This window comes from Nannobrachium achirus (assembly GCF_963921795.1).
Source record: "Nannobrachium achirus genome assembly, chromosome: 5".
NCBI lineage: Eukaryota > Metazoa > Chordata > Actinopteri > Myctophiformes > Myctophidae > Nannobrachium > Nannobrachium achirus.
Window position 1 is genome coordinate 57744021 of NC_137814.1, and position 18355 is coordinate 57762375.

The 18355-nt window shown below is 43.0% G+C and overlaps 2 protein-coding genes across 2 annotated transcripts in view; one reads left to right on the top strand and one right to left on the bottom strand.

Annotated features, from left to right (window-relative positions):
- Positions 1-437, top strand: part of LOC308286113 (tripartite motif-containing protein 16-like) — a gene marked incomplete at both ends in the record, with an annotated part of 1419 nt that extends 982 nt beyond the window's left edge. Inside the window, one exon of the mRNA XM_080727070.1 lies at positions 1-437. This exon is cut by the window's left edge and continues 982 nt beyond it. Coding sequence (XP_080583196.1) covers positions 1-437 — 437 coding nt within the window.
- Positions 1-18355, bottom strand: part of LOC308285211 (receptor-type tyrosine-protein phosphatase N2-like) — a gene marked incomplete at both ends in the record, with an annotated part of 322852 nt that overhangs the window by 299699 nt on the left and 4798 nt on the right. The gene's annotated exons all lie outside the window — the stretch shown is intronic.

Here is an 18355-nt window from a genome sequence, read left to right on the forward strand (position 1 = left end):
CTCTGAGATACTTTGAAGATGTGACTGTGGCTGTGTCAAAGATGAAGGACAAACTAGAGGACATTCTTAAAGATGAAGGGGGAAATGTCTCATGGAAGGTGAATAGAGTGGATGTATTATGTTCAACACTACCAGAATACAGGACCAGAGCTGAGTTCTTACAATATTCATGTCCAATCACATTGGATCCAAACACAGCACATAAACACCTGTCTCTGTCTAACGGAAACAGAAAAGTAACATACAGCGAACAACATTCATATCATTCATATCCATATCACACATCAGAGAGATTCACAGATTGGCGTCAGGTTCTGAGTAGCGAGGGTCTGATTGGACGCCGTTACTGGGAGGTGGAGTGGAGTGGACATCATGTTGAAATAGCAGTCAAATACAAACATCTTTGTCCCGATGATGGTGGCAGAGTGACCGTATGAAGCAGGTGGTGGAGTTCCTCTGGTGTTAATTAAAGACCAGACCATAATGGTGGTGTCAAACTTGTACATGTCATTAGTACGTCCAGTCCCCAGGATGTGTCCTCCATACACATAAATGACCTTGTCCAGGACGCAGGCTGAGTGGTAGCACCTTGCTCCTGGAATAGTCCCAGAAATAGTGGGTTTGAACCAGCTGTGGGTGTCAACATTGAAGGCATAAAGCACATTGCAGTAAGAATACAATGGTCCCCAGATGTAGACATTTTCTTCTACCAGCACACCTGTGTGGCCATAGCACCCAGAGGGAACCTCAATGGGACCGCGTCCTCTTCCATTTGTCACTGGAGGCAACTTCCTCCAACGCAAAGACAATGTGTTGAAGATGTGGACTTCAATCTGATCCCTGTTGGTCAGGAAGTTGTTGTATCCTCCAAATGAGTATATCTTGTGTCCGACTACTACAGCAGCACAGAAGAAATCCTCATGTCCTCCTTTCAGATGTATCGTCCAGTGAATCATTTCATGCACCAGCACCACTGTGAATCAGTTCAACTAATTTACAATAGAGGTTGTTAGAAGGTAGTTCAAATTGTTCCCAGAAGTTGCTGAAGGGTGTTGTGTTTGAAAATACAATAACAGCATTTATAAGGACAATTACATCTGATGTAATAATAGGCTAATTATGTTGTGTGATGATATCATTATAAGACATTATAGCTAATGACGTTATTCAAGATGAATGGCCATAATAATAAATCTATAATCAGAATGTTGTCAATACTATGACACTATCTGTCTGTGCCTCTTTGACTGTGTTGCAGACACAGTGCTGGTCCCGGAATACCCAGATGTCAGACATCAACTCCGCATACGGAGATTCTGAACCTTTCGCGCCGGTTCCGGAAAACCGCGTATTGGGTCGAGGCCGGGCACTGCACTCCCTGCTGTGGCGGGGAACTCGCGTGCCAAAGTCTGTGTAATGCAAACCCCATTATACCTGTTGTCATAGGACCCGTTTTGACCATCTGTTTGCCTGTGTCCATTTATGCCCATATATGGAGATCTCTGCAGACACAGTGCCGGTTCCGGAAAACCCTGATGTCAGACATCAGCTCCGCATACGGAGAATCCAAACCTTTCGCAACGGTTCCGGAAAATCGCGTATCGGGTCGGGTTGAGGCCCAGCACTGCACTACCCGCTGCGGTGGGGAACGCGCATGCCGAATTTGAAGCCGGTGGGACGAACGGTTCTCGAGATACGCGGATTACATACATACATATATACACACTCAGAGATTATTTGCTGGCTCATGTGGCATACGTGATGTCAGAGCCTTTTATGAAGTGATGTCACAATGAGTCAGCGCTTTCGCCGGTTCCTCCGGAAAAGCCTGATGTCAACAATCAGCTCCGCATACGGAGATTCCGAACGTTTCGCGCCCGTTCCGTAAAACCATGCATCGGGTCGGGTCGAGGCCGGGCACTGCCCTCCGCGCCGCGGCGGGAACACGCGTGCCGAATCTGAAGCCGGTGGGACGACCGGTTCTCGAGATACGCAGATTACATACATACATACATACATACATACATACACGCACACACACAGAGACTTCTCGCATTTATTGTAAGATGACACTAAATAATAATTATTTTCCTTTTTCATGATTAAGAATTCACAGCATAAATGTGACAAATCAATTCACAGAGCCTTTGAAATGAAATTATTCTATCCAATTAAATGTAACAAATGATAGTATTAGTTGAATAAATGATTGTACTGTATTTGTGCATGTGTTTGCATTATTCTTTTATGATAGTACTTTAACCTGCTCTTGTGTTTTTTACTGTTTTGTTTAAAGTGGGCAAGCTTGCACACTGTTATGACAGTATCTCAGATACTGTACGACCTTTGTTTTATATTAAACAGAATCAAATGTTTTATGGTAATGGTTGAGCATGAGATGGCTTTGTTTCAGGCTTAAAATAATTCATAGGCCTATATCTGAATCTCTGATTCAATCATTTTAGTGTTACTGTTAAACTTGCCCTCTCTTTATTACACTCACAATCTCTGTGTGTGTGCGTGCATGCGTGCGTGCACGTATGCATGTAAAACAAACACTAACTCTTTAATGACTTCAACCCTATAATGTGCTGTCCATCAAATAGCAAAAAAGGCCACAAGCTCACAATGTGTTGCATTGCAACGCATGTACAGTAGATGTTCAACTTTTATAACCTGTCATGTGGTTAATGAATGAATGGTCTGAGGGGACAGCTCTGCTTTAGATAGATAGTGACATCAGAGAGTAGGTCCATGATAGAATATCGCTATCACTCATCAACAGTGGTGTGTTCTAGTCAGACTTTTTATTAGGGCATACGTTCCGCGGCTATTCGTGTGCCCAGGGCAGACGCCAGTGCATATAATGCCTATCAAATACACTACTTTGAAAGGTTCACGAGAACTGACGCTATTCACAATTTCTTTTCCGACAGCAGACGCCGTATACTGTACGTGTGTTACAGGTAGAACACAGCACTGCTTATCAACCTGCATATCATCTCTTTATTCTCATCATTAACTTTGTTGTCATTTCCTCTCTAGCAGCAGAAGCAGGAATGTAAAATCAGAGAGAGGGCGAGATCATTTAGCGACCTACAACCGGGTTGCAACGTGGTCGGTAGTTTTCAGCGACCGGGTCGCTAAATCAACCGACCGGGCCGGTAAATCACCGACCGGGACATTAAATCCACGGACCGGGTCGCTAAATCGACCGACCGGGTCGCTAAATCTACCGCCCGGGACGCTAAATCCACCGACCGGGACGCTAAAACCACCGACCGGGACGCTAAATCCACGGACCGGGTCGCTAAATCCACCGATCGGGACGCTAAATCCACCGACCGGAGCGCTAAATCCACCGACCGGGTAGGTAAATCCACCGACCGGGGTCGCTTATCCACCGACCGGGCTACTAACCCTAACCCTAACCCTAAACTTAACCTCAGTAACAGTACCTCAGTAACTAACCTGCCGACGCAACCTACGGACTGGGTCGCTAAATCACCGACGGGGCCGCAAAATCACTGACCGGGTCGCTAAATCTACCGACCGGGGCGCAAAATCTACCGACCGGGTCGCTAGATCTACCAACCGGGTCGCTAAATCTACCGACCTAAAACTGCTGGCCGGTCGGTAGATTTAGCGACCCGGTCGGTCGATTTAGCGGCACGGTTGGTGATTTACCGGCCCAGTCGGTTGATTTAGCGCACCCGGTCGCTGAAAACTACCGACCACGTTGCGACCCGGTTGTAGGTCGCTAAATGATCTCGCTCCTACTGGAAAATCATCTGACCCCGTGACCTGCAACACACTTCAACACACTCAATTCGTCTACCAGTGGAACACGATAAAACACATAGTCAGTGGACGAGTTTCCTTTCTGTCTCCTACCAGGTTTTTATTATTATCATCACACTATTGGCTTAGGAATGCGACAAAAACAAAATATATATCCATTAATTCAAGTCTCCATGAGGTGAGTAAAGAAATGTTTTTTTCCCCCCATGGATTAAACAGATATGAAGGAATTTTGCCCTAAAATCACGCAAATCGGTACACAGTATGTCTACAGTCATGTCATCAACATGGATCTGTCACATTTAGCGCCACCATCAGGCATATTTTTTTAAACACATTTTTGGACACTGCTCCTACAGATTTTGCCTTAAAATCATGCAAAGCAGTACACGGTGGCCCTCATTTATCAATGGAGTGTAAAACATGGTCTATTTTTTTCACCAAATTTTGCGTAGGGCAACGTGTGCACGGCATTTATCAATGCTTCCTAAACAGACACACCTGGCGTACATTTGATCCCAGCGTTGATAAATGCGCAGGCTGAAATTTAAATAACACGCCCTTAATTATTCTCGAAACGCCCCCATTTTACGACCAGAACAACCCGAATACGACCTAACAACCAAAGAAAAGCCATGTCCGCGTCCCACACAGACCACGCACACATGCACGCACGCACGCACACACCTACACACGCAACTAGGCTACTTGGAACAGCAGCATTTTGGTTTACACAGCAGTCTTTGACAGTGGAAACGTGGGATTAACCAACGGTACAATCTTTGACAAGGAGGCTATAGCACCGCAGCCGACATGAATGACACAAGTCACTGGTCACTGCCATGAATACTTTTGGATATTAATTTAAACTATTGCCTACCCGTGCCGTGCGTGCGCAGACAGAGCGCGTTCATTTGGTTACAAGCAATCATATTCCCCATGGCCATGATCTCAAGGCTCGCCACGGGTTTCATCATTAACTCCAGCATAGTGTACAGTATCTACTGTATAAATTGAGAGACCCCACGGTTACGTTTTATATATTAATTTAACCCAATTTCGGTGACGAGCGCAATGCACTTTTGAGTGCTTGAACTAGCGATCATGTACCGTTCCTGCGCGGGCTGGTCTTCTCCCAGGTGGGCCGTGGACCCCCAAATAAATCATCCGCAGCGTGCGTGCGCGGGGCTGGGCACAGCCAGGTTTGGAGCTTCGGGTTTTATCCATATTTAAAAGGACTCGCGTCACTGTATAAATTGGAGGCTCACGCATCACGGTAGATCACAGCGGCGCCGCGCTGGTCCCGAAAATGCTCTCGCATGTGTTCGTAGGCTATAATGTGCTTGTTCTGAGCCAGGTCTGCAATCTTAAACTATAGACTGTTAAAGCACTTAACAGTAGATTGCTTCCATGTTGCTAGATTTTGATTGCTTGTCATTGTAACTTGGAAATAAAATCGGCGTGCATGTCCATGATGTAGCTGGCTATAATATACTTTTATAAAATGTTATATTTTCACAGGATTATTTATTATTGTGTTGGATATACATTTTCGAGTGGATACATGTGTCCATTGCCTGTCAAATAGCTACACAATGCTGCTCCGCACGTCTACAATGGAACAAAGTGGTGTAGGATGAATCCTACACCACCTCTGGACTTGACGTGAGATTTGATCCTACCCTACGCCAACGTCAAAGTCAAGTTGAAATGATAAATGTCGAGACTTCCCTAAATTTCGGTGTACACCCAAATTTTGATCTGCACCACGTTGATAAATGAGGGCCGGTATGTCTAGAATCATGTCATCAACATGGATCCGTCCCATTTAGCACAACCATCAAGCCGATTTTTACATGCGACCTGACGGTCACTTATCTCCCGATTTAGGGAGTCTTACTTGTTCCCTTGATCCCTAGAAGGCCGCCTTGTGGCCTGAACAGAATATTCCTTAAAAATAGTCTCTCTGCGCTTGTTGATTGTCTATCTTCTGCAAAAAAGATTTGGTGTAGAGGGGGGGAAAGGGAGAGGACCTAATATAGAGCTTTGGGAGACTCCAGGAGTAAGGTGCAAACAACTGTCAGAGACAGTGACGGTGCAACGTCTATGAAACAGGACCCAGCTGCACAGGGGCGTCACACCAAATTCTGGGCCCCGGGTACAAGGATTCACTGTGGGGCCCCTGTGCTTTAACTATTAAAAAATAGCAGATATACAAGCTCACAGCGCGGCACCGAGTGCCGTGCTGCGAGCTTGTAGATCTGCTATTTTTGAGAAATCGTGAAAATGTGTGCAAGAAACCTATGTCAAGGACCCCCAAGATGATATGTATTTGGCCACGGACCCCGATCTCAAAATATTTAGTTCCAGGGACCCCCAGAAGCAAAATTTGAGTTAGAAATGTTCGCTTAAAAATTGCATATTATTCAAAGATTTTCACACATTTTCACGACTTTTTCAAAAATAGCAGATCTACAAGCTCGCAGCGCGGCACTCGGTGCCGCGCTGTGAACTTGTATATCTGCTATTTTTCAATAGATAAAGTTACTAGGGCCCCTCCACCTTGGGCCCCAGTAACTCAGTCTAACTTTCCTACCCCTTGTGACGCCCCTGCAGCTGCATAATGGAACAATTTAGCCTGCACGTCTTGCCTCGCCTGTTTGCCAGGGGTGTGGCACCAAACTCTGGGCCCTGGGTACAAGGATTCACTGTGGGCCCCCATGAACCGAGAGCGCGTTATTACGCATTATTTCTTGCTTTAACTATTGAAAAATAGCAGATATACAAGCTCACAGCGCGGCACCGAGCTTGTAGATCTGCTATTTTTGAAAAAACGTGAAAAAGAAAAAAAACATGTTTCTATGTGAGTAGTGATCAAACTTTTTCATGTCACTGACGCCCAAAATGATATGCATTTGGCCACAGACCCCCATCTCCAAATGCTATTTTTCATTAGCTAAAGTATATAATAATTAAGGCCCCTCCACATTGGGCCCTAGTAACTCAGTCCCCCCCCCCCCCCCCCCCCTTGTGACGCCCCTGCCTGTTGCCATGGTGATCTTCACTTCTGTGTGTGTGTGTGTGTGTGTGTGTGTGTGTGTGTGTGTGTGTGTGCGTGCGTGCGTGCATGCGTGCGTGCGTGCGTGCGTGCGTGCGTGCGTGCGTGCGTGCGTGCGTGCGTGCGTGCGTGCATGCGTGCACGTGCGTGTGCGTGTTCATCTTGGATTGAAAAGAGCTCCTGGTTCTTAAGCCACACGATGTTGCTTTTGTTGACTTTTCAGAATGATAAGTACACAAAGTATGCACCAAACTGCGTACTTGACTGCCTTGTTCTATGAAGCATTTCTGGGAGGTGTTTTGCTGATGTTTAATCCATTATCCCCAGTTCCCCACAGTGTATAATGTAGCACAAATAAATAAATAACAAATAAAGCAGTTAACAATGCTACACATTGTGAGATTATATATCAGCTATTTTTGCTATTCGTCTTACAATACGAGTAATTATGGCTTAAATCGTCAATATGTAACTTTTTTTTAAATGAATACCAGTAAGACTCCCTAATCGGGAGATAAGCGACTGTCAGGTCGCAGCGTGATTTTAGGGCAAAATGTGTAGGAGCAGTGTCCAAAAATGTGTTTGAAACAATCGGCCAGATGGTGGCGCTATATGGGACAGATCCATGTTGATGGCATGAGTGTAGACATACTGTGTACCGATTTGCGTGATTTTAGGGCAAAATCTGTAGGAGCAGTGTCCAAAAATGTGTTTGAAAAAATCGGCCTGATGGTGGCTCTATATGGGACAGATCCATGTTGAGGACATGAGTGTAGACATACTGTGTAACGATTTGCGTGATTTTAGTAGCCTGATTTCAGACACTGCGCTGAGCTTGAGTCTGACATTGTCCCATTGACAAGAGATTTCAAAGGGGAGGGGATTTGAAATTTGAAATTCCCAATCACAAGAGATCTGGTGGGAGGGGTTGTGTTTGACTTGTCTGTACACAAAAACATTCCCCCCTCCCCCTCCCCTCTATGACAGGCATCAAACAGGTCGTTGTCTTTGATGCTAACGAGGTTTGCCCCACCCCACCTTTGAAGTTCAAAGGGAGCAATTAAGAGCGTTGGCTGAGTTCCCCCCCTCCACTGTTTCTGTTGATTTTCAAAAGTTAGACACACCCCTCCTCCGTCTTGCATTGATTTCATTGGCTGGTACGTCAAGATACCATATCAAGTTAAGCGTCATATGACAACACCAGATCAAGAGAACCAGTCCGCTCAGAGAGTGGGCGGGTCTATGGGCTGGAGCCAGGCAATAATTTTAGGGCAAAATCTGTATAATGTAATTTTGTCCAATCTGTTAATACAATAAAACGTATGCAATGGGGGGGGGGGGTCTCTCCCTGCTTCTTCTGTTGAGACATTTAGATTATGTCAAAGGTCATGTCTCAGGATCTGACAGGAAATTTGATTAAATTTATCCCCTGAGCAAGCAGGCCGGCTCTAGCTATACTATGTTTTTTTTTCTTCTTCTTTTCTTTAAGCAGCACTTGCACAGGAAACCAGGTTCAAATCTGGGGTAGAAGAGGAAAGCTAAGTGATTAACTCCATTTGGAATTGCAATTGGAACAATGTTGGTACAAAAAGGAATAGGCATACCTGGAAGACATCACATGAAAGTGAATATTTTAAGATGGCAAATGGGCAGTACTGTATGTTTCTAATTGTATATGACCTGACTGGACTGCTCCCAGTGTGTGACTGATAGCTTATCACACAGCACAGCCAGTGTTGTAGTGCTAAATTTGGAAGTGTGGGCACGCACCGACGCACGCACATGCACGCGCGCCAATGCGAGTGCACGTGCGCCAATGCGCGTGCACGCGCGCCAATGTGCACGCGCATTGCGTGACGTTTTAAAACGGGTCTGCGCGGCGGCAGAAATAGACAGATAGATACCTTTATTATCCCAAGGGGGAAAATCAGTTGCCCAGAGGCAGCACAGCAGTATAAGGTTATTTACAAAGTTACAGAGAAGTAAGAAAAAGATAAAAGAAAAACAAGAAAAGAAAAACAAGAACAGAGTACAGTAAAGAGCAAGGTACATCAAGAGAGTGAACAAATAATATATAAATATATAGGCCTATACATAGTGTCCTTAAGCACAACTATCAAAATAGTCCAGTGTCCAAATCAAAAGTGACCATAGCAGTCAATGCTAGTTAGTGCAACAAGTCAATGCTAGTTAGTGCAACAAAATAAAAGAAATAGCCTTGATATAGACCAGTGGTTCTCATTCTCAACCAATAATTTGATGACCAGATCATCAGCTAAACCATGCAAAATAGCTGCACAACTGATATTTCCAATTCATTAATCCATTCTCAAATATTCTATTACCATCTGCTGTGTCAATCATACTCATTTCAGCACGGCAGGCGAGCCTATTTCAACCAATTGCTGGGTCAGAACGACCTGTAATATAATATCAATATTTTCTATAGACTTTTCACCGGAGATATTTCACAATTCACACGGTTAATGCACGGCGGCAGAACCGTTTTAGGCTTAATATAATAGTTTTAATATACCGGTAGGCATTATGTCTTACCTAACCAGCCCTCCAGTAAGAATAACACGTTTATTTACTCACGTGTAGCAGCTGATGAGAATGCACCACGTTGCTGTTGTACAGACAGTGCTGGTGGTGTCTGCATGTTTGACTGGAATAATACTCGGGTAGATAATCCAAGGTAACAAAAATTCACAACAAACAAACAAACTAACTGCTGCAGGCTACGAACCGCTTAAAGTTTGAAGAGGTAAACACAGACAGTGTAGTTGTTGGCTGGTTGGTTGGTCAGTGACAGTGAGTCTTATCCCATAGCCCCAAGGGCAGTCAGCTTGGTCGTTGGTTGTTGGTTGTCATGGCGATATTACAACCAATCGGTGGACGATCTGCTCTGTACTTGCCTGGCTTCTGCACTCTGTCTGCTGTACAGTAGGTACTTGTCGTGCCCATGCATGCTGTGGTTCTATTTGGAGGTGGTTGGTTGTTGTCAGTGTTGACATCACGAGTTCACGGGTAATCACGACCAATAGTTAGATTTTTAGATAGTTTAAAAATAAATAAATAAAAAAATAAAAAACATTTTTACCCCCCAAATTTTTTTCGGGCCGTGTGAGAAGTGTGGGCACGGCGTACCCCCGCGTGCCCCCCCCACTACATCCCTGAGCACAGCCAAACCTAAAGCTACATCTGGGTTAAACAAATAAGTCAAGTAACCTACCAACCTGTTGGTCCTGTACTGTGTGTTTGAACACAAATGTACTTCCACTCAAGGTCTTGGAAGAGAAACAACTATGTCAGCCTTAAATAAAGGACCCTGGTGTTTCTGCATGTTTAAGTCCACTGACTACACATCAAACAAATAATGGTTGTTGGGCAGACACTTAATAGTATGTTTATATTTCTTCTTTGCTTTCTCATAAATTAATTCCTTTTTTATACTTAATTGTGTCACTCAAAAGTGCCCCAAAAATAGACGGTTTTGATATATAATCGGTCAAGCGTGGTTAAATATATCTGCATTTACAGTACATATTTCTGCCGCTATTTTAAATGTCTCACACCATTGCCTTTTCTTCTAACCATGCGTCTTGTGTAACTGTATATTCACCTGTAGTCATATTAGAAATATTTCACACAACTTGACAAGTTTTCCTTCTTTTCTTACCATCTCTATTCTATTCTCTATTCTCTAGTCTAGTCTATTCTTTCTTGAAAACTGTAAATCATGGGAACTTATACAACAAAAATGACACCGACTGTTTTCTTCTTTTTTTTTTTAAAACACTTTCTTTAAACCTGTGATGTGACAATCAAGTTGAACTTGGAGTTTGTGTTAAAGTCTCAGCAATGACCAGCAGAGGGTGTAGAAGCAGATGTTAGAACGTGTCAAAGAAGTCCTCCACCCTCTTACAGTATACTTGAGTCAACTTTTAGGTCAAATATTACTCAACAGCAAAGAGAAAAAGTTGCCCCATTAAATTGGTACTTGGGCTAAAGAGCAAGAGTGTTTTCTTTATGACAAAGTATTTTTTTTAGAATACGTGAGTAAGTGTAAATACATTTAGTTTCAATTGTTCAAGTCATCCACCTCTCCATTCAGGACCAGAGTCATTCAACAATCTGGGAAGTGGGAACCCATCGCCAAAAACATATTTTCTTAAGTCTTTGTCTCGCGGAACCAGAGACGACTGGGACACCAGCCCAGGCCCAGAGGAACAGGTGGGATGTTAAGTCATCTTTACATTATCATCCTAATCAACTATTGTGTTAACCAACTACTTACTCTGTACTTGGGTCAGTGACGTGACGCCCCAAAAAACATGTTTTTTAAAAAACTTTAAATAGCAGGCATAAAAATTATTTACTTTTGTTCTACTCACTCTCAACTTTATGGAAACACATTTTGTTTTTAGATATTTTATTGGAATCAGACTTTATTGAGCAGTTTGTTGTACTTGTGCCTAAAACCGTCATCTGGTGTGACATGACAATAATTGTTCATAAAATGAAAATGGAGTACACCTTTCTTAAGTTACTCACTTTATCAAAGTCCTTTATCATAACTAACCTGTGATCCACTATAGTTTTGTGAAAATTAATTGAATCTGTATATTTTTTTCATAATCAACATTCTGTGTGAGGCCCATGTTGTCGATCTTTCAACATATTTTAATTTTATTCTGACAAAAACTTTCTTTAAAATTACACAAATATTTGTGACTCTTCCTGATACTATTTTCTATGTAAACCATACAAATGTTTTCGGTTTCATCATTAATAAAGGTATGATTTCTCACTATTTGGAATGTCACACCAGATGACTTAGTGTCACACCAGATGACCATATCTTCATGTGTCAAAGCAAACTGTGTTTTAACCTACCTATTAGTGAGTACTGAACTTTACTGATTGATTAAACAATTACCCAGGAAAAACAGCAACAGTAAAATTGCTTTAACATTAAATAACATGGCCTTAATATTTCTGAACAGGATAGTATTGTTGGGCCTTAACATAGGATAACAAAGAATTGTAGTAGTAGATGGATGATGAGGATGTGCACAGGAATGCTACGCACACCTAAAGGGCCTCACAGATGAGAGGCCGATGTTGGGTCAGATCAGATCTCGTGCCCGGGGTTTATCGGTGTTCATTTCAAACGACAGCGATCCTCTGTCTTGCGACCGGGCCCGGTATATCCCGCTGTGCCAAGTGAAATATCTCAGACCATTACAAATGAGACCGACGTCTCGCGATTCTAGCCACCCACGATCTCGGGGGGGTGGTGCCATGAGAGACGTGACTAGATGAAGATTCCGCCCCCTCAAGAGGGATAAAATCAAGAGTGTTTTTCTCTCTCTCTCTTCACGTCAGTTTAATTGCCATTTGTTTAATGTTTTGACAATGAGGGTGTTACAGGTGATCCCCAGCTTAATGATGGAGACCAAATGGTAACCAAAAGGACTATTATTTATACTAAAGGGAATCTTTCTCCAAAATAATCAATTAGGCCTACCGCATGCCAGCAAAGTCAACGAGCCAACGACCCAATTAGCGCAGAAGTCCTGCAGCTGCGGTGTTCTGACTCGCTATGCTCCAAAATCCATTTTATTACCTAATTAAATATTAAAACAGCGAAATTAAACAAATATATTCGCTATAGTCTATAACAAAGAGTCTCTCTCTCTCTCTCTCTCTCTCTCTCTCTGTCTGTGCCATATTTGTAGCTAATAATGCAGTATTGATACTTTTACTTAAGTAAAGAATGGGAGTATACTTTTTCCATCACTGCGCAAATTAGACTACAGAGGCGCACATGGGTATGGTATAACGTACCTTGATTAGGCCTACAGGAGAAAATAATAAAATGTAGACTACTTCTTAAAATGAATTCATCATGCTTGTGCTTGTTGCTAAAAAGTAGGTATTGGCAACATGACTAGTGTATCGCATGCATGCCATGTTACCATACCTTAGCATTTGCTGAACTGACGCTGCTGGCAGCCGGAGGAGGAGGAGGACATTATGAGCGAGTGTGCAGGCCTATTCGTGGACTCTTTTTATTCTGACTTTGGTTGGTGTTATTACTGTTATGTTGATATGATTGATCTGAACCAAGCTGGACCCAGTGGATTATGTAGGCTAGTCTACAAGGAAGCACGTTGGCTGTCTCACCCTGTCTGTCTGTCACAGCAATGGATTAATTGGTAGAAGTTGGTGTTACATTCTTCTTTCGTTTATCATCGTCCTTTGCACACAAGTGATAACTGCGCCATCATGACAAAACATTATAAAAACAAAGGTAGGTTGGTAGTCTTCTAGGTAGGCTACTGTGCGCACACTGGCCGCTGCTCACTTTATAGATATTATAATTATATATTCAGTTATGTTTTTGGCAAGCGAGACGCGAGATGTGATGCGCATCCAGCAAGACACGGCTGAGAGTGTCGCATGATCTCCAATATCATTGATTGACCAGTGTCCACTCCTAAAAAGCATCAACCAGCATTTTAACGGCAACCAGCCAGACATTAAACAGACGAGCTTAATCAGCTAATAGCAATTATGAATGTCCAAACCTCGCCGTTGTGGGCGTGCAGTCGCAGAAAAAAAAAAGTTTAACCTCTCGCTTTTTTTTTTTACTGTCCCACCAACATCCAAGCATATAGAATAGGGACAGGCCTAGGTTCCTCAATATCATTTAGCTGGGGACCCCCTGGAACTCCCCAAGGACTGGCGGTCCTCTTTGAGGACCAATGAACAAACTGACAGAACGAGAGGCGCAATGCCTGCAGCCCGCGCGTAAAAGTAAAAAAAAAAAGGAATGCAATGGAATGTCTCTGACTTTGAGTATTACATTAGGCCTATATGAATAAGATATTATATATAGGGTGTCTGTCTGTCAAGTTGCACAAGGTCAATTTAGAGCCCTTATAATACACGGATAGAACAGCACTGCCCTAGCCAAATCTGCCAAAAAAAAAGACACTGCCTTGTTGCCAAATGACTGCGCAGAAGAAAAAAGAAGAAAGAACGCTATAGGCTATAACGTTTTTGAACAAGTGATTACAACAAGGGAGAGAGTAGGCTAAAGTAAAAAGTAAGTAGGCCTAGGCTAATAATAATAATAAAAGTGTAGGCTGTGACAGAATAGCCTACACTCTGCGCAGCCTAAAAAGGGAGGAGCTGGCTTCATATAATCTGAAGCAATCCCGTGAGCTCATTCAGACGACAATAATTGTAAAGGATTCCTACCCGATGACCCGAAAATATCAAGCTTTTTTGATATTATCGTGAGTGCTCCCGACGAGTCCCGAGGTCATAAAAAAGCTAATTAACATAATCCGATCGTGTCGGGGTACTGTTCAAGCCCAAGACCGATTCCGGGGCCGACCAAACGATTTTCCCGGGGGGTCCTCCCGAAATCTGGTCGGGGATCCTCGGCCCCGGGATCGGCTCAATGTGAACGGGCCCTAAGTCTTCTGCCGGCCCACGGCAGAAGGATCTTAAAGAGACAATAAGGTGCATAGCCACACTGGGAGCCAAGGCAACATTTTATTAACACCAATTATTGGAAACAACTCAGCATTCAGGTGTATTACTTTTTTCCGAAGTCTCCTGAACTTGAACACAGCATTTTGAGTTGAACACATTTATTTTTACGAATCATGTCGTTACACCACATCTCCACTAGCTAAAGAGTGCTGGGTTGTGCAACTCCGAAAATAGCTGATCTACAAGCTCTCGCAGCACAATGCGTTGAGAGCTTGTAGATCAGCTATTTTCGCTATGTTTGTCTCGGGTCCTACCTTACCTCATTGTCCAGTCCAGTGAGTGAAAGTACAAAAGTATTAGATTAGATTAGAATAGACATTTAGACTGCATTGTACATCAGCCAGTCACATTTGGTGAGGGTAGCAAACCGTTTGCCCTGTTGCGGTTCTGCTATGCCACAGACAACTTCCTGCTCTTTGTAGAAAATGCAGTCTCGACCCTTTGGCCAGACAAAACCATTTTTCATTTTTCCAAGTTGATTCATGCAGTTTATCTCTAGCCCCTCCTTATTAATGGTAACTATCTGCCCCACATATGGCTTTCCCTCATATTTGATTATGACAAACTGTCCTTGTGTGTATTCATCTGAGGAGGTGTCTGAATCCTCAGCTTGGGCCTCTCCAATAGATGCACTTGTGTCCAGCACCTGAGTAGAAGACCTTCAGGAGGAGACATTTAAATGTAATTTATTTGTCAGGTAGATTGTTTTTAGTAGTAAAATGTAATTACTAGCAAGTCCTCAAGTTTGCCAAGTATGTTATACTCACTGAGCTCCGGAAGCTGTTTTGGGCCTGCAGCTGACCTGGGAAGGGGGCAGTTCCGCAGATGGGCCACCACTTAGTTAAGGAAGAAAAGGAATGAATGGATGACACAAGTTACTTTATTGTCATTAAACAGGTACAATTACAGGTATCATAAAATTGGCAAAGAGAATGATTTAGTTATACTTACTCATCACTTGTCTTGTCACCTGGCACCTCAGCCCTGGAGACTTGGTCGAACTGTAATTTCCGTGGGTTGTGACAGGTGCAGATCTGAGGAAACTGGCAGAAACAACTCAGGTCTCTGTAAACTATCTTTCCCGGGAAGATAGAAAGAACCTGGTGCGTAGTGCTGATGCCAGTCACTGGACGCACTGATGGAGGGACCATTTCATCCATGTTGGATATCTTCTCTTCTTCGATCCACATGACAGTGACTTTTTCAGAGGACTTCTGTAAATACTCACACAGATCCCTCGGTGTTTGTAGGTCACTGCCTCCGAGGACATACATGTCTGCCTTACGCTTCAGCACCCCTCCCACACCATCAGGTGCGCCCTTTCCATGGGAACGCTCTGAAAAGTTCCAGGTGACCCTCTTGAATCCCCATGTATAAGGAATGCTGCTCATGAGGAAGCAGTTTGTGCGATTCCGGTACTGGGTTGCTGGCCCATCACTGAGGACATGCAGGGTGTCAATTGCATTGTCTTGTTTTCCTCTGAAATCATCAATAACTGGCTTGATGTGTGCCCACACAGCACGCTCATCATGGCGTAAGGACTGTGAAATGGTGGCATAGCACTGGGAGCCACTGACTGAGTAGGCAACTCCGGTATGCACTGTTGCCTGCTGCCTATTGCCACCAAAATGAAACGCCTGAATCTCTGTGTTTAGTTTACATGCATAGTTCTCATTGATTCATTCGCCCTTCCTCCATATCCATTCATTCATCACTATACAGTATGTTTGTGTATTTTGGAAATAATAAAATCACATTTTCTGTACCACCCATTTTCTGTTGTCAAGTGTCTTATATTAACTGCTTATAACGGATAGTTATTATAAAGTGTTACCACAATATAAGGTTTAGGTTTCTGTGAAGGGGTTTCTGCTCTGTCTGATGAATTTGCTGTATCACCGAATGAAGCTAAATTAAATTATGTAAAAATGTTTAAAACGTTGTTTTAAACATGTTAAAATGTTTTAAATGGACAAAAGAAACATGGGACTTGTTATTTATTGTTATGTCTGTAGGAAAATACAGTATATATCATCTGGTGTGACAATCAAGTCATCTGGCGTGACAAGCAGATATGTCACACCAGATGACGAAGTGTCACACCAGATGACGTTTTCTGCATTTAGGACTACCTTGAGGCTACCAGGTACACATTAGCATGCTAACAACATGCTAGCTATAACAAAACAACCTAGATTTACATGTAATTATGACCAAAGTTTCAAATAACTTTTGCTTTATTAATGAAAAAGGTGTCACACCAGATGACATCCAGAAGTGCCACACTTGTCAAAGTTTCAACAAGATGGCATTTCATGAAAATGTTAAAATCATAACTCACCTCAGACACCTGTCTTGCAGTTGTGCTGGGAGTGCTGAATAGCCTTACAGAAGAAGGACCTCTCTAGCCCAGTAGGTGTCCAAATTATTGCCTGTTTAATTTTTCCAAACTAGTGTCACACCAGATGATTTTGGTTTGGGGGACAAAATCTTTTTGATCAGAAATGACTGAAAACATTATGCTTGGACTTTGAAAAGATATAGGCTCACAAATAGACATTTTTTTTGCCTAAATTCATTTTTAAATGAATTTTAGCAATTCTTTTTCTTAGTTTTATTCAAGTTCCCACTTTGAGAAACAAGGTCGGGACAGTCACACCAGATGACATTTACCATGTTTGGTTGAAGATTCTGAAGAAATGAGGAATGAAATGTTTTAATCTTGAGTAAGTTCACATAAAGCTTAATGTCCTGCACAATATTCAGAAGGTTTTTGACAAATATATTTTTTATTTATACATGTTTGACACCGAGGACAGCGAAAACGCTACGTCACGTCACCCACCCACTTGTTCTATAGCCTTGTCTATACGTCTGTTTGTTACTGCGGTGCTAGCTCTGGTCCATCGCTTTCACCTCCCGCATTGCTCCCGGTGAAGCTCTGACAGACCCGTCGGGAAACGCATGGACTCGAGATTGTCGGCCCCGCCGAGCGCTCAATACTAGTGAAAATAAACAAAACCTTTTCACTACTCACCAAACCAAAGGTCGTTTTGCACTGTTGAAAGTCTATTCTCCGCGGTGGTGAACCCCTCAGCACCCCACCTACTCTGTAAAATACATTATTTTTGTCATGAAATAAAGTGCATCCAACTCGACCGCCGCTTATTTCCGGGTTGTGAACCATTGTATCTGTGGTGGCCGCTAGGTGGCTCGAGGTGGGTGCGTTTTTTTTCTTGACAAAAATAATGTATTTTACAGAGTAGGTGGGGTGCTGAGGGGTTCACCACCGCGGAGAATAGACTTTCAACAGCGCAAAACGACCTTTGGTTTTTTGAGTAGTGAAACGGTTTTGTTTATTTTCACTAGTATTGAGCGCTCGGCGGGGCCGACAATCTCGAGTCCATGCGTTTCCCGACGGGTCTGTCAGAGCTTCACCGGGAGCAATGCGGGAGGTGAAAGCGATGGACCAGAGCTACTGCGGTGCTAGCCTGGCATGGCCAGACTAATATCACTCGGAATCTCTATGGAAACCTGCATGTCCAAGGGGCGGATAAAACAAAAATGCCTCTGGTGATATACCCGCCAGATACATTTTCATATACTGGGACCGGATTGGTCGCTCACTCAAGAACTTTGACTTGACTTAGTCAGTCAGTCAGTCTGTCAGTCAGTATGCCTCTTACAATTACTACACAATCGTCTAATCGCAATTATTTGACATAATAGCAATTGTTTTATCATAATCATTTTCATATTTTCAAAAATAGTGGAAATAGCAGATCTACAAGATCTACCTTTTTTGAGTATAAAGTTGTCAAATACCGGTATGCAAGTAATTTCTTTGTATATTTATTCAGCAAGAACTGCCATGTGCGACTTCAAAGCCTACAAGCCAAACAAAAATGTAATTGTCAATGACAA